A 24,396-nucleotide genomic window follows, 5' to 3' on the forward strand; every position below is an offset into this window, starting at 1 on the left:
TTTACAACTTTCTCCCTTCATTCAACGCACAAATCTAATAATAAGATGAATACAAAACAACACAAAATAAAAACAATAACATAGAAAGTACTTCAGCCCGGGTTTGTAGCTCAGTTGGTCTCATCCTTCGCCCCTCGAATCCTTGCTCCCCCTTGTACGAAAAAAATGAAAGAGAGAGTGCTTCACATGTTACGTAAGTACCAAAATATTTAAAACTCTTGTATCTCTATTAATTTTCAAATACAAAATTTAAAAGAATCATGTCACACCAGTTGCAGTTGCGGTGACATAAACTTATCTCAATGTGGAGAAATCTTGAGTTCAACTTACCCTCGTTTAATGAAAAAATAAATAGAATAAATGTTACACACAACTCCCATTTACTGTTGTAATCATGTTTAAAGTCGTGTGTGTATATATATATATATATATATATATATCACTACAAGTTAAAAAAATACGATTTTATTATATCAACATGGGGAAATCATGGAGATATTGCTTTTCTTGTCAAGATGGGAATTATTGCAACTGCGAAGCCTATCTGTCGATGTCGGCTAAACTTCGTATAGTGCTTATTAATCGAGGGAAAAAAACTTGGAAAACGAAAAAGTAATTTTATCAAACTGTTTCGACGGCCCTTGATAATGGATATATATCCAATCATAAACAGCGAACATACGAATTTCAATTGGGACCCCAACAGCTCAAGTACATAACAGTGCGAAGCGGCTCTTCGGCCTGTTTTAGTTTCTCAACTTTTGCAGTCTTTAATAATGTCGGGGACTGGACACCGCCGGAGAACTTCCGGGCCTGCTTCGTTGAAGATGGCTTATAGTTACATTTCTTGAAAGAATCAATGGTTGGCCTACAGTTGGTGCTCTGTTCCTTGACAACCTGCATGGCACACTTGAGCAATGATCTATATATCAAGCAGTAGCTTTGGAATGGGAGTGAATATTTAAATGGAGGAAGCCCCCATTTTATACATATACATAGGACGATGTAACGCACGGACAAGTGTGGGTTTCGACTGAAACAAGCGGCGGTGTAAGGAAGAGGCAGACCGCGGATTACTGGTTTATGGTGGGCTCGCCTTTGTTTCTGTGGGTGCCGGTATTTAACGTGGCCTAATGCCTATCAATTTCGAAATTACATTCTCATTATCATAAAACATAAAAAACAAATCTAAGACGGTTGAACGGACAATTTTGTTAACAATTACTAAAGGGATAAGAGGAAATATTATTTTTTTAAGAATAAGAATTGCACTAAAAAAACAATAATATTTCTTAATGTATTAATACGAATATATTATTAAAATCAATGAGAAAGCCACTTTAAAAACTCTAGAACAAATATATCATATTAAAAAAAAAAAATCAAGATTGCAAGTGCTGGAATCCTTCTCATTCCCACATGAGATACTAGATATTTTTTTTATGTAGCATTGATAATATCTAATATCTATATGTGTGAGCGTGTGTGGGAATGAGAAGGATTCCAGCACTTGCAATTTATTTCTACTCACATGGGAAAACAAAATTCCACGTAACAAAAGGCAGACACAGTCTCTCTTATATCCCATAACTAATATCAACCAACATATTCCTCAGGCACAAAAAATAATTATTGTAGAATGAAGCTCATTTAAACAAATGAAAAAAAAATATATCTACCTGAATCTATGATTAACCGGTGTCAAAGAACATGTGTGCAATAAAGCTTCTAACTGAAATCTCACTTTACAATGTCATTGCTACCGAACTTTATTGCCAGCTAAATATATTCTAACTACTATGAGTCATCAGAAGCAGCAAATGGTTTTACCTGCAAGAATTCACATAAACATCACGTTACCAGTAAAGCCTATCATCTTCAATAAAATCAGTTCAGTTACCTATAATCAGTATACAAAGTTCGGTTCTTTCTCACAGGAGGCAATGGCGATTCTTGATGCTATATCTGCTTGTAGGCAGTGTTAGTATTTATGTTTATTTTACTAGTTTAATGATTAGTTACCACTATTTCCTTTTCTTTTGGGTTTGTTATTTGTTGACTTAGTCTTTTCAGCACAGTGTAGGTTTGTTTAGATGTTGACTATTTACAAGTTCGTTCAGTTATTTCTATTTGCTTTGTAAGGCTATATAATAACCAAGCTTGTGATTCAATAAGTGTGGAATTCCTCCAGATTCATCTGTACTCTTTCTTCTGCTTCTATTTTACAACATTTGGTATCAGAGCTCGGTTATAGGGGCCTGATTAGCTAGAAGCAGCAGTCTTCTACGTGTGTTTTACATGAATGATGACGACAGAGAGTTCATTTGTCCAGCCAGCTGTTCCGATGTTTGATGGCTACTATGATCATTGGGCAGTGCTCATGGAAAACTTCTTGCGTGCAAAGGAATATTGGGGACTTGTAGAGAATGGAGTTCCTGCAATGGCTGAAGGTGCTGTTCTAACAGAGGCACAGAGAAAGCACATTGAAGATCAGCAGTTAAAGGATTTGAAGGCAAAGAACTATATGTTTCAGGCATTAGATCGTTCTATCCTAGAAACAATCCTAAACAAAACAACTGCGAAAGATATACGGGATTCTGTGAAGCGGAAATATCAGGGTACCACACGGGTGAAGTATGGAAATTTGCAAGCTCTGAGGAAGGGATTTGAAATTCTTCACATGAAGCAGGGAGAATCTATGAACGAATATTTCTCACGTACTCTTGCAATTGCCAACAAAATGAAAGTCAATGGTGAAGATAAATGAAATAGTGCTATTTTTGAAAAGATTTGACGATCTATGACTTCCAAATTTGATTATGCTGTATGTTCCATTGAAGAGTCAAACGGTTTAGACACTCTAACCATAGATGAGTTACAAAGTAGTCTTTTGGTACAGGAACAACGCATGAACTCTCATGTGTTAGAAGAAGAACAAGCTTTGAAAGTAGATCACTCCGGAAGCAGAGGTCGTGGTCGTGGACATTATAGAGGACAAGGAAGAGGACGTAGCAGGAGATTTTTTGATAAGGCCACAGTGGACTGCTATAATTGTCACAAGCCAGGACATTTTGCATGGGAACGTCCAACCCGAGAGACAGAGGCAAACTATGCAGAAAATCAAGAGGAGATGTTGTTGATGACGTATGTGGATCTGCATAACACCAATAAAGAAGATATGTGGTTTCTTGACTCTTGATGAAGAAATCATATGTGTGGAAAAAAGGATTATTTCTCAGAATTCGATGGAACTTTTCGAGATTCAGTGAAGCTTGGGAACAACACAAATATGTCCGTATTAGGAAAGGGGAATGTAAGGCTGAAATGAATGAAAGACACAGATCATCACTGGAGTCTTTTATGTTCCTGAGTTGAAGAATAATTTGCTGAGTATTGGACACTTTAAAGAAAAAGGGCTTACCACGTTGTTTCAACATGGCAAGTGTAAGGTGTTTCATTCACAGAAAGGTTTGATTATGGCACCAAAATTTCAGCAAATCGGATGTTTGTATTGCATGCTCTATCCCAACCTATTTCACCTGCTTGTTTTAACACAATCACACAAGACATTTTGCAGCTTCGGCACTGTCGATATGGCCACTTGAGCTTTAACGGCTTAAAGACTCTTAAACAAAGGAAGATGGTGAATGGATTACCAAAATTTCAGCCTCCCTCTAAACTATGAAAAGACAAGATTGTTTGGTAGGAAAACAACATAGGGCTTCGATTCCAAAGAAAAGCAACTGGCGAGCTGCTGAAATTTTATAGTTAGTACATGCAGACATTTGTGGATCGATTAATCCAATCTCAAACAACATGAAAAGGTACTTGCTCACTTTTCATTGATGATTTTAGTCGAAAAACATGGGTCTATTTTTTGGTTGCAAAATCAGAAGCGCTTGCTGTTTTCAAAAGATTTAAGCTTCATGTTGAGAAGGAAACAAATTCATTTATTAGAAGTTTGCGTACTGATTGAGGAGGCGAGTTCACATCCCAGGAATTTACAAATTTCTGTGATGTTCATGGCATACGACAACAGTTAACAACTGCATACACGCCACAACAGAATGGAGTTGCAGAACACAAGAATAGAATCATTATGAATATGGTTCGTATTATGCTATCAGCGAAAAAGATTCCAAAAACCTTCTGGCCTGAAGCTGTAAATTGGACCGTACATATATGAAATCTAAGTCCAACTTTTGCAGTACAAAACAAAAATCCAGAAGAAGCTTGGGGTAAGCTCAAACCTTCAGTTGACTTTTTTAGAGTTTTTGGATGCATTTCACATATTCATGTGCTTGACAGCAAAAGAACAAAGCTTAATGATAAAAGTTTCAGTTGTGTATTGTTGGGAGTTAGTGAAAAATCAAAGGCTTACAGACTCTATGATCCCATTTCAAATGGATCATAATCAGTACGGATGTTGTGTTTGAAGAAGACAAGAATTGGGATTGGGATAAGAAGTATGAAGAAGCTATCGTTTGTGATCTAGAATGGGGTGACGATGGGGAAGAAGCAACTGAGCACGAAGAAGGAAGTGATAATGATGCAATTGAGCATGAAGAAGAAAAGATGTTGGAGCCACTGAATCTGATTTAACGATACAAAACAGAGACAACCCTTCCACTTCAAATGCAGTAGCCAGAAATAGAAGACCGCCTATTTGGATGAGAAATAATGAGACAGGTGAAGGACTTTATGAGGAGGAGCATGAAGTCCAACTTGCCATGTTTGCAGCTACCGATTCAGTTTATTTTGAAGAAGCTGTTAAAAGTGAGAGATGGAGAACATCTATTGTAAGGTCCAAAATTAAGACGACGTAATCCAACTGCATGCAAATCTAGGAAATATGAAAAATGAGTAATTAATTGACTTTAATTGCTAATTAATTATGTGACATACTTGTTTAGTTGTTTTTTTTGAGATTTTTATTGTCATCATGCATAAAATGATATTTTTAAGGAATATTCAAGCGACGATCGAGGAACGGGGACCGAAGGCTGAAGAAAATGTAAAAATGTTTTTGTTAAATAATTATTTTTAAATTATTTAAAATTTGGTCGATGCTTTTCAGTATTTTTGAAAATAATGGGTTTTGAGGTGATTTTATACGCCGGGACGTAAATTTTATTGGTGTTGGTTTTTCAACTAAAATACGAGCTTCTTGGCAACCCGGCTAATAAATTCACATATTTAATTAAAGAAAAACTTTGTTATTATTTTATTTAAATCCTAAATAGACTAATGTGCCTAATTTAATGGCTTATTAGGCCTAAGGTCTAGTTAGTGATCAAATTAGTATTTAATGTGTTAATTAAATCACAAAACCCTATTCTAGAACAAACCATCGGCTACCCTAGTTAATTTCTGAAAAACTCTCCCCACCACACACACCCAACCTCACGGCACTTTGAAGGAATTTCGGGAAGGGTTTCTCGAAAGCATCAAGCAAAGTAGAAGCCATCGTCGCGTCCCGTTCTTCGTCGTCAACGAACTTTCGTGCGTATATAACGCAAAGGCACGCCATACATCTCTTTTTCTCATCCATCATATCATAGTATTAATTGAATTATTGTACGCGGGAAGAACATTATATTTTTTCAGAATTTTCGGTCTATGGCATGCATACATGAGAAAACATGATTTTTGAATCCATTAACTTGTGTATTGTTTGGTTAAGGGGCTTCCAGGACATAAGGATTGGATCAAGAGGGGTTTACACCTGTTTTAGAGTCACATACACCCACCCTAAACACCACAAACAATCGGCTGAACAAAGGAAAAAGGAAGGGAAACTAGGACAAGCAAGAACCACGTTATTTTGCTGTCAAGGGCATGGGGGTTCGGTTTCTGTTGTTCAAGGGCTAGGGCTTGGTTGGCTCGTTTCAGGGGCTAGCCAAGGTCATGAGTGAGTCAGGGAGGGAGTCCTAGCCAAGCTAGGACTCACGGTAAGGGCTGGGGAAGAGTCCTAGCCAAGCTAGGACTCTATCCGAGAACATAGCCGAAGCTGCTGCAGGGGTTCAAGGGCTCGATGCATGGGGCACGGGCTGAGCTAGGGCGGTTCACTAGGGTCCTAAGAAGGTGCACATCGTGTTGGTTCAAAGGCTGGGGCGTCAGTTTAGGTTCTAGACACCAAAACATAGAGTCCTACCTCACTAGGGAGTCTCGGCCAGCATAAGGTCGCTTAGGAAAGCCTCGTTTTTGTGGTTTGGTTGGTGGTTTAAGGGTCCAGTAGGTTAAGTTAGGAGGTTGGTCAAGTTTTGGATCAACATGGCTCGGGGGTAACTCGTGAAATCGGAAGTTGGCTCGGGGTCGAAGTTTAGGTGTCAAATAGGGTGTTTTAAGTAAAGAAAATTGGAAAACGGCTCACGGGGGTCGAGTCGTAGTCCATAAGGGCTAAAATAATATAAAAAGACTAAATTTAGAATTTAGGAATTTTATATTAAAGTTTTCGGGATTTTTCGGGATTAAAACACCGTCAAAACAATTAATTAAGGATAAATGAAAAAGTCTAATAATTAAGCTAAATAAAATTGTGGAAAAATTCATGTAAGCTTAAATAATTATTGGGACATGTTACAGTCATGAAATCAAGGAAAAAGTCGAAATTGTAAGATGTCGAGTCTAGGGGTAAAACGGTCTTTTACACTCGGAAATTAGTAAACGTCATGGCAGTGCCCTAAATGTTGTTTTTATGATATTATGATTATTTTTAAATGTTTATGAAATGTTCATGATTAAATTATGATTTTTAAATGTCTAAGGGATTTTTATTATTTAAGGAAGACATTTAAAAGACATGTTGCATGCTTGGTTTCAAAAACAAAATGTTATGTTATGCATGATTTTTTAAAGTAATGAGAATGTAAATGTTGAAGGAAGTGAAGTGATTGTGACTGATTCGTTAATGTTGGCGATGTCGTGAGGGTTATGCTCTCAGTAGGAGCCCGACGATCGTGTTTCCATCATTGCGAATATGTGGTAACGGTTTTGTGGTAACGGTAAGAATGAGAATGTCGTGAGGGGAAAATGCCCCAGAGGGAACCCATCTATGGGAAAAGGCCCCCGAGAGAACCCTGACGATCGTAATTCTATTCGATCATGATAGGCCAAGACTCAGTTGACCGGTGAGAGTGTCGCTGATGTCCCTGCCGCCCAGTACTGTGGTTATATGTAGATGATCCATCGATTTTCATGTCATGTTGAGGAAAGTCACAATTAACGATCTGAATTCAACAAAAGAAAAAGAAAAATGTTTATGATCATGTTAAAAGGTTTTATGTCATGTTAAGGAAAAAGGGAAAGTTTAAAGTTTATATTCGCATGTCATGAAAATGTTTATGCTTAAGTTTATGCATCATGGAGATATTTATGAAAATGGTTATGTTTGAAGTTTATGCATCTTCATGAAAACGATATTTTAAGTACAAGTATTTTTCATTGTTATATGTTGACTGTATTACGTATTATTTGTTATAAAGATGATGGTGTGTTGAGTCTTTAGACTCATTAGGTGTGATGGATGCAGGTGGTATTGTGGGAGGACTTGATGAATGATTTGACTGGACTGAAGGCGCACACAACCCGAGGACCAGCGCTACATTTTCCGCATTACATTTTATGATTACTTATTTAAGTTAAAGATTTTTAGAATATTTACTTATGCTTGTGAGAGATTTTGAGAGGTTTAGTATGGTCTTGACTTTTCAAATTATTGCATTTTAGGTTTGGTAAAACAGCAGATTATTTTACTTTATGACTATTTCACTTGAATTTTTAAATGCTAGATGGTTGAGGTTTATTTAAAAAGGGCAAAATATTTATTAAATATTTTATAAGATTGTCCGAAATTTAAAAAAAAAAGGGCAGATGTTTCATTTATGGATGCTGAAATGGAAGCAATAAAGAAAATGGTACATGGGAATTGACAGAATTACCAAAGGAGGAAAAACAATTGGAGTAAAGTGGGTTTACAAGACTAAGTTTAATGAAATGGAGAAGTAGAAAAGCACAAAGCTCGGCTTGTGGCAAAGGGTTACACACAGCAGTATGGGATAGATTATACTGAGGTTTTTGCACCTGTGGCACGTATGGAAACAATTCGGTTGGTAGTCGCACTTGCAGCTCAAAGAAGGTGGTCCATTCATCAGTTAGACGTGAAATCTGCATTCTTACATGGTGAAATGAATGAAGAAGTCTCTGTCGAACAACCTTGTGGTTATGCAAGAGTTCATAAGTTAAAGAAAAACCCTCTATGAGCTCAAGCAAGCACCCCGTGCTTGGTACAGTCGTATAGAAGCATATTTCATGAAGGAAGTCTTTGAAAAATGTGACTATGAGCATACTTTGTTCATCAAAACTAAAAAAGAAGGTAAAGTTCTGATTGTCAGTTTATATGTTGATGATCTAATCTTTACAGGAAATGATGAAATAATGTTTGCTGAGTTCAAACATTCCATGAAGCATGAGTTTGATATGTCTGATCTTGTAAAGATGAAGTATTCTCTTAAACTTGAAGTCTTGCAAAAATCTAATGATATTTTTATAAGTCAGAAAAAGTATGCTTTAGAGGTACTCAACCGATTTGGAATAGATAAAAGTAATTTTGTTCTTAATCCTATTGTTCCTGGTTGTAAGCTTGTGAAAGATGAAGGGGGGGCTAAAGTAGACAAGACTTACTACAAACAGGTAGTAGGGAGTCTCATGTTCCTCACAGCTACTCGACAAGATCTAATGTTTGTAGTGAGTATAATTAGCAACGTATGGAGAATCCTACTGAGTTACACTTACAGGCAGCAAAAAGAGTGCTACGGTATCTAAAAGGAACAGCTGATTTTGGGATTTTCTACAGTAAGGGAGGAGAAGATGAACTTGTTGCTTACACTGATAGTAATCATGCTGGAGACTTGGAAAATCGAAAGAGCACCTCAGGTTATGTTTTTTTATTAATTTCAGGGGCAATTTCTTGGTCATCAAAGAAACAACCAGTAGTGAGTTTATCTACCACAAAGACAGAATTCATTGCAGCAACTTCATGTGCATGTCAGGCAGTATGGTTAAAAAGGGTGTTGGGAAAGCTAGATCAAAATCAAAACAGGCCATGTATTATTCAATGTGACAGTAGCTCTACAATCAAACTTTCTAAGAATCCAGTAATGCATGGTCGAAGTAAGCACATAGACGTGCGTTTTTCATTTCTTCGAGATTTTACAAAGGATGGTATTGTGATACACAAGAACAGCTAGCTGACATAATGACTAAGCCGCTCAAGTTGAATATCACTGTCAAACTGCGAGGACAATGGGGAGTCTGCTCTAAAACTGAAGTAAACTGAAGCTTGTAGTGTTCAGTTTAAGAGAGGAAATGTGAGTATTTATGTTTATTTTACTAGTTTAGTGGTTAGTTACCACTACTTCCTTTTCTTATGGGTTTTGTTATTTGTTGACTAAGTCTTTTCAGCACGTTGTAGGTTTGTTTAGATGTTGACTATTTTCATGTTTGTTCAGTTATTTCTATTGGCTTTGTAAGGCTATATAATAGCCAAGTTTGTGATTCAATAAGTGTGGATTTTCTCCAGATTCATCTTGTACTCTTTCTTCTGCTTCTATTTTCCAACAGGAAGGTTGGTAAGATATTTTTTATGCACAAATGCTACGGGAGAATTTATGTACACACCACTGCAAATAATAGCATTTGCGATCATGAGACAGAGAAGAGGAGGACAAAAACAAAGTTCAACTAGAAATAAAGACCCGACACTTCTGTATGCACATTAGTAACTTATACAGAGAGTGGGGGACTTTTCCTCACCTGCGTTAAGAACCTTTCTGTTAATATAGACAAGGGTTAAACAAGAGAAAGTACTACAGGAGTACTTGCTTCAGGTTGCCGATTTCTTCAACTGCTTCACTAATTCCATGGAGAGCCATCCTCCCCACCTGTAAAAGCCATTTGTAAAGTTGATAAGCTCGTTGAAGATGAACAAAATAAGAAAGCTGCAGAGGGCCTTACACAACCTACCTCCAACAACTTTGTTTTGGCTTTGTGTTGCATAGGAAGAAAGCGAATTTCTTCGGCCAGTTTAATACATTGAGTAGCATTTTCAGGAGAGACGAAATCCAAAACAACATTGACACATGACTGTAAAAGTGAGAACTATCAACAATTAAGTTGCATATGTTTAACCCAGAATACAGTTTCAAAGTAAATTTGAAGAGAGAGGAAGGAAAAAATGAATAGAACTAGCAATTTTATCTACCTAAATTAGCACGTTAACAGACTGGAACCAGCAATAGGCAAACTATCAGGCTGCCAGGTTCATTTCATATTGAAATGTTCAGAGGTCCTATGGAACCTACACATAAACATATGTTCTTCACCAAAATACTCAATCTTATAAAGGGCGACAAGGCACACTCTTCACAAAAAGGCTGTGCCTACGCTTGTGCGCCAGGCCTAGGTGCATGGGCTCGGTTTTTTTAACAGCTAGAATTCACATGACTGACACACCATTTGGATTTCAAAAACATATCCAATTAGGTTATACTGAAATCAACACGCTTTCTGAGATGGAATTACCCCACTACTACCCTATATTTCAAATTCGGAAATAATAATGGTTTTCATATAGTCCAACAGGCTACAAAATGGACTTTGGCCCAATGACTGGACATAGTATCGTGCACATTGATGTAGAGATGCAAAATAACTTTAAATGGAGATTTTAGAATTTCAAAGAACATTACTTTGTCAATCATTCTTAAAGACATTCACAAGATCCTTCGCATTAAAAACTCTATTTGATGGGCATTTTGGAGACATGCGGTAATACCACACACACTCACCCAAAACAAGAGTCCTGACAGTTAAATGCCAATTAAGGTAGTGTAAAATGCTTGGTTTAGAATACCACCTTAAGTTTTCTGATTTGATAAGGACAGCCTGCAGGAATGAAGACAGCTTCTCCAGGATATTGATCAAAGGTCCATGGTTGAATATCTGCAAGCATTGGAAACAAGCTCCTTATTGAGCACGTGTAAGCGATTGCTTAGAATATAGGAACCTATGAAACTTACCAAACTCTTCTTGAAGCTTCAATTTGTGAAATGCATCGAGGAAAATGTTCTGATCTAGAATTGGATGTGCCTGTTACACATGTACAAAAATCAATATTCACTCCTACACTGCAGTTTTGTAGCACAAACACTTCACTTTCAGTAAACATACATGATTTGGATAGCATGACCCACTGTTCAGCTCTTTCGAATGTCGCCTGAGGTACTCAAGAAGTTTTGGCACATCTTGTCGATGAAAAATGTCCCACTGGGCACCACAAGAATTCATCCCTTGCTTATCTTCAGTGGAGCATGAGCTTTCTACATCTGCCCCTAGAAAATACTCATCAGTATCTTCAGATTTCTCGATAGTTCCACAGCAATATATTGAGGCCTCAGAATCAGATTCACTATCATCGGATATATTTCCATTTTCAGTATCAAGTGTTTGATCCTCAAGGATTTCAATAGAGCTAAAAGGAACTTTTGCAATTTCATTTTCCAGGTGGATGTTTTCCCTGATATCTTGCAATCCTGACTCAGCTGTGCCTTCACTCTGCAAAGGTGATTTACCTTTCTGATCACTAGAATTGCTTAACGTTGGCCCACGATTGTGATCTAGAGCCTTACACTTTTTCATTGAATTTTCAATCTTATTAATTTGTTCTGGTGAAACTGGAGTACCAGTAACACAAGCGAGAATGTTAACCTGAGAATGAAAAGCTAATAATGGTTATATTTCATCACCAACATTAAATACTAACCATTAATTAAATACATTTGAACAGAGAAATCATATTTGACAAAAAGCGGGGTCCTACCATATCATGTGATTCATAGTACAACTTTGACAAAACATCAGCCTGCATTTGTCCATCTGGGCCTCCATATGAAAAATGGATACCTGGACCTAACTCCGGCCTCCGAAATTGCTCTGGCAACTTCACTCCCAAATTCAGAAGGCCACACACTGGATTGATATATTCTGGAAGTGGTAAGGCACTTAAGATCTCATTATAGTGGATCGGAAAGTGCTTTTGAAATAAATGAGAGGAAAGTGAAGCTTTGAACTTCAGAGTTTTTAGCTGCATGCTTGCATGTGTTCCCTTCTCCAATGATCCCACGAAAATCCGCTTCCTGTCGATTTCTACCTGTCAAAAACAATACTTGTCTTCAGACAAAGACATAGGCAGCATTAACTACATTTCACAAGGCAAAACATGGGAGTGGGTAAGATAAAGAGTATGGTAACAGAAATTTGTACATCAAAAAATGAAGGTGAAAGCCTGACATAGCAATGCAAAAATCATACTCTGTTGACAGTGTTTCACATGAAAAATGATTAATGAGCGAAAGAAAACTGTCAAATAATAAAGGTGACAAGAGAGATGAGTATTAACTGACCTCACACCAATCTATGCAGCTTGTCACTTTCATGTCGTTTTCAATACAATGTTCAGAAATCTTATTCTCCATGTAAGAGCTAAACATAATAACTGGATCCCAACACAAACTTGAGGTTCTCCGAAGCACATTTCGAACCACAACTGGTTGACCCTTAGTCCAATGGCTCTGGAAATGCTCAGGGGATTCATCACGCATATCGTGAATAGAAGGACAATACAGATAGTTGTCTTGATAACCTAATTTCCTATATGAACCTTTCTGGACCTTAGCATCTCCATCTTTATGACTAATGTCCTCGCATCGCGAGCAACATAGAGAAAAATCTGCAGTTTCTGGAAGGTGATAAAGGCGTAACATTTCTTCAGCTCTGACTTCGAGATCTCTATTCCACGTGCAGGGATATACACATTTTAAATCAAGGTTGCTGCTACCACAGCCTCCTATATCTATAGGTGGGCAAGGAATACTTCCATCAGAACTAGGTTCCCAAATTAACAACGGCGTCGGGAATAGACGGGGAATTTCACCAGAATTTTGTCTAGAAATATGCCGCTTAAAGATTAGATCATCACCAGAAGCAATTATTTTCCTTTTCTTCAAACGTTTGCGCATACAACTTCCATATGAACTATGTCGAGAAATCTCCCGGCAACAACTCAGACAAAGGTTGTAAGAACAGTTCAGGCACGTCCTATGGTAGTCTGTGATAGCACTTTTACATCTGTCGCTGCTCAAAATTTGAATCACCACACAAGACATCAACACAAGAAAAACAACTGGTTGTGTTTATCATCCAATCATATTGCAATAAAGTGCAACTTACCAGCAAAGTAGCTTATCGAAACTTAAGTTGGCCTGTGGAATCTGGATTTCAGACTGGGGATTCCCTATTGTAAAAAAAAGTTGGGATGCATGATTTAACATCAATAAAGGAAACTAAGTCACCGATTACGTCATTGGAAATTACCTATACCTGTTACCATAGCTTCGGATTCGAGCTCGATACTGTGGTCATGATTTATTTGCTTAAGCACAGGAAGAAGCATGTAGATTAGATAGTGTAGCAATTTGATCTTATTGACCTTCCTTTTTCCACTATAGCATTCCTGGACGAAATGTGGGTAGAAAACAGTCGAATCAATATGGTGCTTTCCACAAAAACAACATACGAAGTGCATATTTTCACCAGCCAAACCTTATGACTGACTGCTTTATTTTGTTGTTTCTCACAAATGTTGCAGCTACAAGTTCCACAACAAGCAGGACATTTCATTTCTGCAGCTTGCTTCTCGATATGCCTACATAAGATTCAAATGTAACTTGTGATAGTTACCAGTGAAATCATGTTTGCTCCACTAGGCAAGGCAGAATCACTGCTTCTAATAATGATAATTAATTACGTTCCTTAATTCTCTCCAACGTTTATCGCAGATTCTTATTAGACAGTGCATAAAACATAATAGTTGACATTACTTGCATGTTGGCAACTAACAAGATTTCCAAACATGGCGAGAAGCTTAATCAAATTTTCTTAGAAAACTTAAAACATAAATTTGACTCTCAGCAAAAGGAATTTGGTTGCTCAAATTCTGAAATAGGCACACGCTTGGATAAACAAACTCAATACCTCAGTTTAAACAAACATCAATAACAATTTTTAAAATCAAACAATACAATACAACTTCTTAGTGGACATAAACCAGGCCTGAAACATAGGCATATGCATTCTAAATTTCCAGATGCACGTTTTGAAGTCAAATAAGAACTACCGACCTCTGTTTTAAGCAAAACACGCAAAAGAATCGTTTCCTGCAAGCTAAGCACTTGATCAAGAGCCGTTCTTTACTTTGCTTACACCAATGACATTTTCTTATTTTCCTTCTCTTCATATGGGGCGCAAATGGCACAATCTAGTCCAATCCAAAATAAAATTATTACCAGGAAATATTCTATGAATTCATTCAGATTAAAACGATACGTTCACAATTCAACAAAGATCCATTCTGGAGATAAAATCAGATATATCACACCTGCCTTAGTTATGTAGGTTATGCTAACCTGCATTGTACCAATGGGGAGTGGTTCAATATTTTTTGACCGAAAATGCCTCTGTAAAACCGGATTTTCATGCAAATTCACGCCAAGTTTCACATCCAAACCACCATTGCACTCCCCAAATTTCTCCAAACTGGCAGGGGATGGCGAAATAGCCATAACTCCATATGGTAATTTTCTCGTTTCATCAGCAAGCACATTGTCCTTCAACTCTTTTTCCTTCTCATTCTTCTTCGCCACCTGCCTCTTTAAGAACTCTCTAATCAATTCCAATTGCAAGTCCCCGCTTCTCAGTTTCATCCTCTTCAATACATCATCCAAAGCTTCCGAAACAGCTTGCCGCTTCCTCCTCTCCACTGCCAATGGCACTTGCTTCAATTTCCGAACCCGAACAGTATCCCCATTTTTTGCCCTCTTCTTCGTTGCTTTTCTCTCCAGTTTAAGCGATTCAGGGACTTTCTCTCTATTCTGGCGGTGCTTTCCTTGAAGATAATGGATATCGCATAGCGTTTTTCCAACCATCGCTTGCCGCTTGCACCGCCATTGTCGCCCGTCGGTTCGCTTGCACCGAAGCTCATCCCGAGGCGGATCTTTCCCCCGCATTGAGATTCACTATTGACACCTCACGTTTCCAGAAATTCTCCAACAAAGAACACCGGTAGCAATTCAGTAAATTTCTAGGGTTTCAGAAGAGTACCCGTGAGAAGAAAAGGAAGGTTCCGTGCAAAAAAAAAGAGAGTTTTTATTAACTCTGTATTTGACACTGGAGCGTAATCACAGGTGGAATCGTTATAATGGTGACACTGCCACTTGCCGACTGTTCAATGCCGTATCTTCCCACCGTATAAATACAGTATACTGTGTGTATTTATCTGAATCTGATCAGGTTCGTCGTGCCCACAAAATCAGAGGTGATCAAGCCCTTTTCTTGATCAATGTTCCATTAACTTTCAAGAAACTCTATTAAATATGGAAAAAGAACTTAAATTTCCTACGTTTTTGGTGAATTTCCGATTGGTGATTGATAAGCACGAGTCATATAACACTTTGCATTGCTTTATTATGTTATATTCGTGCTTATTTAGCATTTTAAAGTCCGATTTTTGCGCTTAATTTGTAATTTTATCTTGCTTGCAGGTTTGACTAAAAGTGGGAAAAGCTTCGAAAATGTGAAATAAAGTCAAACTTTGCCATGCCACGTCGTGAACGATCCCGAAAAGCCGGAAAAATAGCAAGAACTTGAAGGCATCTATTGAATTTGGGAGCTGGAAATACACGGACCCTTACACGGAGGGTGATCCAGGGTCCGTGCCATTAATTCTGAAAAGAGGTGCAGCGCCGAAGACGCACGGACCCAAGTCCAGACCACCTTCCAGGGTCCGTGTCATTCATGTTCCGGAAAAAGAAAAAAATCGCCGAAGTTACACGGAGTCATGCAGGGGCATCTTACAGGGTCCGTGCCTTTGCCAAATTGAAGTTTCCTATTTTCAATTGGGCTCGATTCAGTGGGCCCATGGAGATGGATGAAATAAGAACAAGCGCAGCCGCTGAGAAAGAGCAGGATCAGAGAGCATACGGGAGCTAGGGTTGGAGGCAAGGGGAAGGAGATTCATTCATCTAGCAATAAGATTTCCCTTACCCATTAAGTTTATATTTAATTTCTTTGAATTTCTAGAATATATTTTGTTATCTACTCCATGTTTATGGAGTAGTTTTTCTTCGATTGAGACCACGAGATTGGACCGGTGTTGATTTATGTTTAACATTGAAACCTGATTTAATTTATCGTATTTTTATTCTATCGTTGGTTGTCGATGTTTATCATGTTTTGTGAATGATCTGGCCAATTATTTGCATGATTTGTTGGTTAATTTGATATCGAAAGATTGAGATTTAACAATTAGCTTCAATTCGTCAATCAACACGAGGTTAAATCGACTAGAAATAGTATTCGATTTCATCGTGCGATCTTGGGTTTTAAACTGAATTTCATAATTGATTAATGCATTTAAGTTTGATTAGAATTAATTAGAAATAATTAATCCGACCAACTTAAGTAGGGTCGATAATTCTAGAAATAGATTGTCGAATACAAGAGGAAATTCACCGCGATGGAATTGATTATGATTTATTGAATCGTGTGATATAATTGCATAAATTAACCCGGTACCTTCGTGCGTCTTGATCATTTGTCATTTATTTGAATTCAAGTCTTTTGATTAATTGCATGTTACTGGTTTTAATTAAGTTGCATTACATCTAAATTTATTTAATTGAATTTAGCTTATTAAATCAATCACCCTCTTTTATTAATTTGTCTAGATTAAATAGGATAATTGATACCCTAGTAATTACATATTAGTCTCTGTGGGAACGATCCGGACTCTAAACCCGGTTATTATAATTTGACCTAGTGCGCTTGCTAGTCCCAACCGAAATCTTCGGTCAAGTTTTTGGCGCCGTTGCCGGGGACTTTTATTTAATATTAGGATTAATTATTCATTTGAGACTAGACTTTTATTTTCTTTTATTTTTGGTTTTGACTCTTTCTTGTGCTTTAATTCAGGTACTGCACTACAGTGTATGAGCCGTTCTCGAACTACCAAGGCTCTCATTCCGCTTGACTTGGAGATCGAGAACACACTTCGCAACATACGCAGAGCTCAGAAACAGGCAAGATTGGTACTTGAGTCTGACTCCGAGGAAGAGTTTGAAACAAAAGTTAAAGAAGAAATTCAGGGAAATTCTGGACAGATGGCAGGGCAAGATGATGATCGTCCCATGATGGATCTTATTCGACCACCAGTGACAGGATATGGATCTAGCATAGTTCGCCCCACGGTTGAAGCGAATAATTTTGAGCTTAAACCTGCCATTATTCAGATGATACAGCTGCAAGTAAGATTTGATGGATCTACTCCGGCAGATCCTTATTCTCATCTGGAGAAATTCTTGTCAATATGTGACACTTTCAGATTCAACGGAGTGACTGCTGATGCTGTTCGATTGAGGTTATTCCCATTCTCCTTGCAAGGAGATGCTTCGGAGTGGCTTGCAGATTTACCAGTAGGTTCTATCACTACGTGGGATGGACTAGCTCAAGCTTTTCTGAACAAGTATTTTCCACCGATAAAGATGGCGCAATTGCTATGTGATATCACTTCTTTCAGACAAAAGGATGGGGAGACTTTGAATTCATCTTGGGCTAGATTTAAGAAGATGTTGAGGATGTGTCCTCAACACGGGCTTTCACTATGTCAGCAGGTCCAGACATTCTATAATGGTGTTGACTCATCAGTGCGATCTATGTTGGATGCAGCAGCAAATGGTAGCCTATTCCGGAAGACACCAGCAGCCGCCAGTGAGATAATTTCTAATATGGCTGAAAGTAATATGGGGTGGCCGGATGTAAAGAAAGAAAAGAAAGCTGGTGTTCTTGAAATTGATGGCTTAACGGCGCTGACAGCAAAAATCGAAGCATTGACTCATCAGATGTCGCAAATGCAGTCGGTACATATGAACCAAAGCCAAGGATTTGCCGTAGAGGAACAGGCGCATGTAGAAGGAGAATCTATGAATTATGTTGGGAATCAAGGTCGACAGTACAACCCATACAGCAACAGTTTCAATCCGGGTTGGAAAAATCATCCCAATTTCTCTTGGAAGCAATCTGAAAATACAGGGGATTCCTCTCAACCTCAAGGACAGTCCAAGCCCAATCAATTTCCAAGCACTTCGGGATTTAAGCAAGAAGAGAAGAAGCCAAGCTTCGAGGATATCATGATGAAATACGTGGCTGGCACGGAAACAAGACTGCAAAACCACGAGGCAATATTGAGCAAATTGGAGACTCAAATGGCTCAATTGGCCAATCAGTTGTCTACTCGATCCCCAGGGACACTCCCCAGTGACACCGAAAAGAATCCTAGGAATGTTAGTGCTATTGAGATAGCACCCAATCCAATACAAGCAAAAGTTGAGGTGATCATTGAAGAGAAAGGAACAACAACTCCGGAAAGCTTAGGGGAGAACAAAGAAGCCGTGGAAGAATCCTCGCCTGCAGGTAAGAGAGGTAAGTCCTCTAAATTTGACTCCAATATTCATGTTGATATTAACACTCTACCCTTTCCCCAACGAGCAAAGCAACTGCAATTGGATACCCAATTCTCAAAATTTTTGGACATTTTCAAAAAATTGCATATAAATATCCCATTTGCAGATGCTTTGGCTCAAATGCCCAGTTATGCTAAGTTCTTAAAGGAAATTCTCTCTAACAAGAGAAAACTCGTGGATTTTGAGACAGTCAAGTTATCGGAGGAATGCTCTGCTATTCTTCAAAATAAATTGCCTCCGAAACTTAAGGATCCTGGTAGTTTTTCGATTCCCTGCACTATTGGTAGTTCGTTCTTTAATAAGGCATTGTGTGACTTAGGTGCTAGTATTAACTTGATGCCTTACTCTTGTTTTGAGAAGTTGGGAATTGGTGAGGTTAAATCAACTACAATATCTCTCCAACTAGCTGATAGATCGATTAAATATCCTAGGGGAATTGTAGAGGATGTGTTGGTGAAAGTAGATAAGTTCATTTTTCCTGTGGATTTTGTGGTATTAGACATGGAAGAGGATCGAGAGATCCCTCTTATTTTGGGAAGACCGTTCTTAGCCACAGGAAAAGCCTTAATCGATGTTCAGAAAGGTGAGCTTGTCTTGAGATTGAATGATGAAAGTGTTGTGTTCAATGTTTTTCATTCTATTAAATATGCTAAGGACATTTCCGACTGTTTTCGAATTGATGCTACTGATGAGTTGGTTGAGTGCAGTTTGCAGGAACAGTTGTCAAAGGACCCACTTGAAGCGTGCTTGACTGGTGCGAACATTGAGGAAGCTGAAGATGAAGTGATGAAGGAATATGTGCACTATTTGGAAGGAGCCAGACCCCTCTCCAAAATGGTAAATTCGAAAATAGGAGAGCTTGGGCACGTCCCAAAGCCATTAAAACTATCCGCCGATGAGCCTCCTATTCTCGAACTTAAACCTCTCCCTTCACATTTGAAATATTTATATCTTCGTGATGATGATAAGCTTCCAATAATTTGTTCATCTTCTTTGACAGGAAACGAGGAGGAGAAGTTGTTGAGAGTGGTGCGCGACCACATTCAAGCCATTGGATGGAGTATTGCTGACATAAAGGGAATAAGCCCTTCCATGTGCATGCACAAGATTCTCATGGAGGCGGAGCATAAAACCTCAACACAGCCACAAAGACGACTCAATCCTGCAATGCAAGAAGTGGTGAAGAAAGAGGTAATCAAGCTACTCGATGCAGGTATGATCTATCCTATATCTGATAGTGAATGGGTCAGTCCAGTGCAGGTAGTACCAAAAAAGGGTGGGATAACTGTAGTCAAGAATGATAATAATGAACTCATACCCACCAGAACTGTTACGGGATGGCGTGTTTGTATAGATTATAGAAAACTTAATGATGCCACCCGTAAGGACCATTTTCCCCTCCCTTTTATTGATCAAATGGTGGAAAGGTTAGCCGGACATTCTTTTTATTGTTTCTTGGATGGTTATTCGGGTTATATGCAAATACCGATAGCACCAGAGGACCAACACAAAACCACTTTTACATGTCCATATGGTACTTTTGCATATAAACGAATGCCCTTTGGGCTTTGCAATGCTCCGGCAACCTTCCAAAGATGCATGATGGCTATTTTTCATGATATGGTTGAGGAATTTATTGAAGTATTCATGGATGATTTCTCTGTCTTTGGTTCTTCATTTGATGATTGCTTGATTAGTTTATCTAAAGTGTTGAAAAGATGTGAGGAATCTAATCTGGTGTTGAATTGGGAAAAATGCCATTTCATGGTAAGAGAAGGGATAGTGCTTGGACATAAAGTGTCTGAGAAGGGAATGGAGGTAGATAGGGCTAAGATAGAGGTAATTGAAAAACTCCCTCCCCCATTGAATGTGAAAGGTGTAAGAAGTTTTCTGGGGCATGCTGGTTTTTACAGGCGGTTTATTAAAGATTTTTCATCTATTGCTAAGCCCCTCACTAATTTGTTGATAAAGGAGGTGCCTTTTAATTTCTCTGATGAGTGTTTGCAGGCCTTCCAAATATTGAAAGAGAAGTTAATCACTGCTCCTGTCATAGTAGCTCCAGATTGGAGTCTACCATTTGAGTTGATGTGTGATGCAAGCGATACGGCTCTGGGTGCCGTATTGGGACAGAAAAGAGATAAGATCTTGCATGTGATCTACTATGCCAGTATCACACTTTCTGCTGCTCAGTTGAATTATGCCACCACAGAGAAAGAACTGCTAGCTGTGGTATTCGCGGTGGACAAATTCAGATCATATTTGGTTGGGAGCAAAGTGATCGTGCACACGGATCATTCTGCCTTGAAATACTTGATGAGCAAGAAGGATGCCAAGCCAAGGCTAATCCGGTGGGTCCTGCTCTTGCAAGAGTTCGATATGGAGATCATAGATAGAAAGGGTACAGAAAATCAAGTGGCTGATCACTTGTCTCGCTTGGAGAAGCACAAAACCGAGGACCAGACTATTCATGATGATTTCCCGGATGAGCAGCTCTTCGAGGTAACATCACTACCATGGTATGCAGATATCGTGAACTACTTGTCAAGTAAGTTTCTTCCCCCTCATTTGAATTATCAACAGAAGAAGAAATTCTTTTCTGATTTGAAATACTTTTTATGGGAAGATCCTTTATTGTTTAAGATATGTGCAGATGGTATTATTCGTAGATGTATTCCATCACAGGAGGTAAGTTCAATTCTCACACACTGTCACAAGGGACCGACGGGAGGTCACTTTGGCGCGAGTAGAACCGCAGCAAAAGTACTCCAATCGGGCTTTTATTGGCCTTCACTTTTCAAAGATTCTTATAATTTTGTGAACAAGTGTGATGAATGTCAAAGGGTCGGTAATATTTCAAGACGACATGAAATGCCTTTGAACAATATCCTTGTCTGTGAAGTGTTTGATGTCTGGGGCATAGATTTTATGGGACCCTTTCCTGTGTCGTTTGGGAATAAGTACATCTTAGTGGCTGTAGATTATGTCTCGAAGTGGGTAGAGGCGCTTGCATGTCGTACTAATGACTCTAGGATCGTTGTGCAATTTCTCAAGAAACATATTTTCTCACGATTCGGCACACCTAGAGCTATAATTAGTGACGGTGGAACCCACTTTTGCAATAGACAATTTGAGGCCCTCTTAGAGAAGTATGGAGTGACACATAAGGTGGCAACACCCTATCACCCTCAGACCAGTGGTCAAGTAGAGATCTCAAATAGAGAATTGAAAAGAATTTTAGAGAAAACAGTCGGCTCTTGTAGAAAAGAATGGTCAAGCAAATTAGATGACGCCTTATGGGCCTATAGAACTGCATTTAAAACACCTATAGGGATGTCTCCCTTTAGGTTGTTGTATGGGAAGGGGTGTCATTTACCAGTAGAACTTGAGCATAAAGCTTTCTGGGCCACTAAATTTCTGAATTTTGATGTGACAGTTACAGGAGAAGATCGTTCGCTGCAGTTGAATGAACTCGAGGAATTCAGACTGGATGCTTATGAGAATTCCAAGATATACAAGGAAAAGACAAAAAGATGGCATGATCAACACATAATCAATCGAGAGTTTGAGCCAGGTCAGCAGGTACTATTATATAACTCACGATTGAAACTCATGCCAGGTAAGTTGCGCTCTCGATGGTCTGGACCTTACACAATCACACAAGTATTCCCTTATGGTGCTGTGGAGATAACAAGTACATCCACCGGAGAGTTCAAAGTGAATGGGCAGAGACTCAAAGCATATCATGGTGGAAATGTGGATGAAGATCGAACCACCATGAATCTGCAGAACCCGAGCTAAGAAAGGGGAGAACAGTCGGGCTAAGGACATTAAACGTAGCGCTTGCTGGGAGGCAACCCAGCTTGTTTTTCATTTTTATTTCGCTTTATTATTTTAGTTTTATTATTTTAGTTTTGAGCAATTATTTCTTTCGTTTTGTAGGTGCTGTGAACAAGGGTTAAAATTCAACACTCTCACATACCAGGGAAGTTTCTGTAAAATTTTGTTATCTTGTGTGCTTGAATTTGTTGCATAATCATTTCATCTAGGACTTAAATTTTCACAGAAAACCTTGGTATCTTGGTCGTATTTTATTCCCACCTTCGAAAAAAAAAAAAAAAAAAAAAAAGGTAATTACTTTGATGATTCCGATGATGTTTCTGATGATGAGTAGCACGACTGGTTGTAGATTTCAGTCTTAGGATTCTTTTGGGCATGATTTTGGTTCTTTATATTTTGATGTAATTACTTTGCCCATTGAATTGATGTTTTGATGGATTGGTGACAAGCTGTTGTAGATTTGATCTCTTGTTGAATGAGTTGTTGAATCTTTGTTGTGCTTGCATGTTTCATTTCTTATTCTAGTTCATGTGCCCTGTGTTTTGGCTATCTATGAATTTGCAGGCTTTTCGTGGTTCTTCCTCACCCCTTTCGCCGAGTGCATTTGCCTTCTTGCACATTCTTCAGGGAAGTGTTTTCCGCTTTATTTTTCTTGTGTTACTTTGTTTAGCTGAACACTGAGGACAGTGCAAATTTTTAAAGTGTGGGAGGTAGGTCGTTTGTGGCATGATACACCACTTCACTTAGCAGCACTTTTAAAATTTTAATGAGATTTGATTATGTCGTGAGGAACAGTTCTAGTGTTACATGATGAACTAATCTAACTACTAGATTCCCGAACACCCTAGAAACCGTTTTGTGTCTAGAATTGAATGAGAGGAATTGACATTGTGAGGAAAGAGACAAATATGAACCAGTCCTGTATTCACATATTGAGACACCATCCATGCACATTAGTCAAACTCATACAACTTACCAGTAACTCGGAACAAAGTGAACTCATCTTAAAAAAAAAAAAAAAAAAAAAAAAAAAAAAAAAAAAAAAAAAGTGGAAAAGAAAGAGTCCTAGAACTTGTCTGATTATTCATCGAAGCGAAAATACGAACGATTGTGACTTAGGGATGATTTAGGCGATCTTTGGACCGTTTGAGCCTTTCGAGCCTACCTAATTCATCATTCTTATCATTAGTGACCCCTCTTGAGCCTAATAAAAATCGAATGATGTGTGCCAAAGGCACACAATGAGACCTCATTCGTAATTTTTTTTCAATATCCCACATCAACTACCTAATTTTAGCCTATACAGTATTCTCCTACCAAATCTTGAGAGAAATAAACCACTTTTAGCACTCTGAGTTGTTCTAAAAACTCCAATGAGCTGAAATTGATTGTTTGAAGGAGTTGTAGTTTTACCTATGAATGAATAGAAGGGGTTCATGAAAAAAAAAAAAAAAAAAAAACAAAAAAAAAAAAAAAAAAAAAAAAAAAATGATAAACGATAAGTTGATGATGTAAGGTGAGGGGGAGCCAATTAAAGGAATGAAATCCTATTCCTAGGCTAAAAAAGTTGGAGAATATTGAAAAGAATGATGAAAATTCAGTAATTGATGGAGAAGTGATAGCTGGGTGAGTGCACGTCATATTAAATTCGTTTATTTTCTCTCACCGTTGAACTCCTATCTTTTATTGTAGCAGTGAACCGTGGCCTTACGTTATAAGCTTGGAAAGACCTATTAACCAAGTCATGATCGTTCAACATTTAGTAGAGATGGATATGAAAATCAAGCATATGGGGCATTTCGAAAGAAAAAAAAATATATATATATATATATATATATATATATATGATGATGAACAAAGATGAGGGATCTAAGGACCGAGTAACTATCGAGGAGTATAAGTTTTGACTAACACACCACACACGTCT

The 24,396-nt window shown here is 38.2% G+C and overlaps 3 protein-coding genes across 14 annotated transcripts; 2 read left to right on the top strand and 1 right to left on the bottom strand.

The window, feature by feature from the left end:
* Nucleotides 1–601: 601 nt before the first annotated feature.
* On the bottom strand, nt 602–15,535 carry LOC140804241 (lysine-specific demethylase JMJ28-like). 12 transcript variants are annotated; one of them, XM_073160119.1, is made up of 15 exons: nt 14,523–15,535; nt 14,238–14,374; nt 13,660–13,762; nt 13,432–13,570; nt 13,288–13,351; nt 12,462–13,191; nt 11,879–12,208; nt 11,230–11,766; nt 11,079–11,148; nt 10,916–11,001; nt 10,024–10,143; nt 9,814–9,941; nt 1,680–1,830; nt 996–1,137; nt 764–897 (listed from the first exon to the last, which is right to left on the bottom strand). In XM_073160119.1, the coding sequence occupies exons 1-12, from the start codon at nt 15,120–15,122 to the stop codon at nt 9,867–9,869; spliced, it is 2,991 nt and encodes a 996-aa protein (XP_073016220.1). In that variant the 5' UTR covers nt 15,123–15,535; the 3' UTR covers nt 764–897; nt 996–1,137; nt 1,680–1,830; nt 9,814–9,866. The 12 variants fall into 12 exon arrangements, with proteins under 12 accessions (XP_073016223.1, XP_073016222.1, XP_073016220.1 ...); XM_073160120.1 differs by having other exon boundaries at nt 779–897; nt 1,019–1,137; XM_073160122.1 differs by lacking the exon at nt 996–1,137 and having other exon boundaries at nt 602–897.
* LOC140804564 (uncharacterized) lies at nt 2,306–2,767 on the top strand. Its single transcript, XM_073160613.1, has one exon. The coding sequence runs from the start codon at nt 2,306–2,308 to the stop codon at nt 2,765–2,767; it is 462 nt and encodes a 153-aa protein (XP_073016714.1).
* Nucleotides 15,533–22,542, top strand: LOC140804240 (uncharacterized). Its single transcript, XM_073160117.1, has one exon. It carries the CDS (start codon nt 17,103–17,105, stop codon nt 22,428–22,430), a length of 5,328 nt encoding a protein of 1,775 aa, XP_073016218.1. The 5' UTR covers nt 15,533–17,102; the 3' UTR covers nt 22,431–22,542.
* The last annotated feature ends 1,854 nt before the right edge of the window (nt 22,543–24,396 follow it).

This window comes from Primulina eburnea, chromosome 11 (assembly GCF_022965805.1).
Source record: "Primulina eburnea isolate SZY01 chromosome 11, ASM2296580v1, whole genome shotgun sequence".
In the NCBI taxonomy this organism is placed as follows: domain Eukaryota; kingdom Viridiplantae; phylum Streptophyta; class Magnoliopsida; order Lamiales; family Gesneriaceae; genus Primulina; species Primulina eburnea.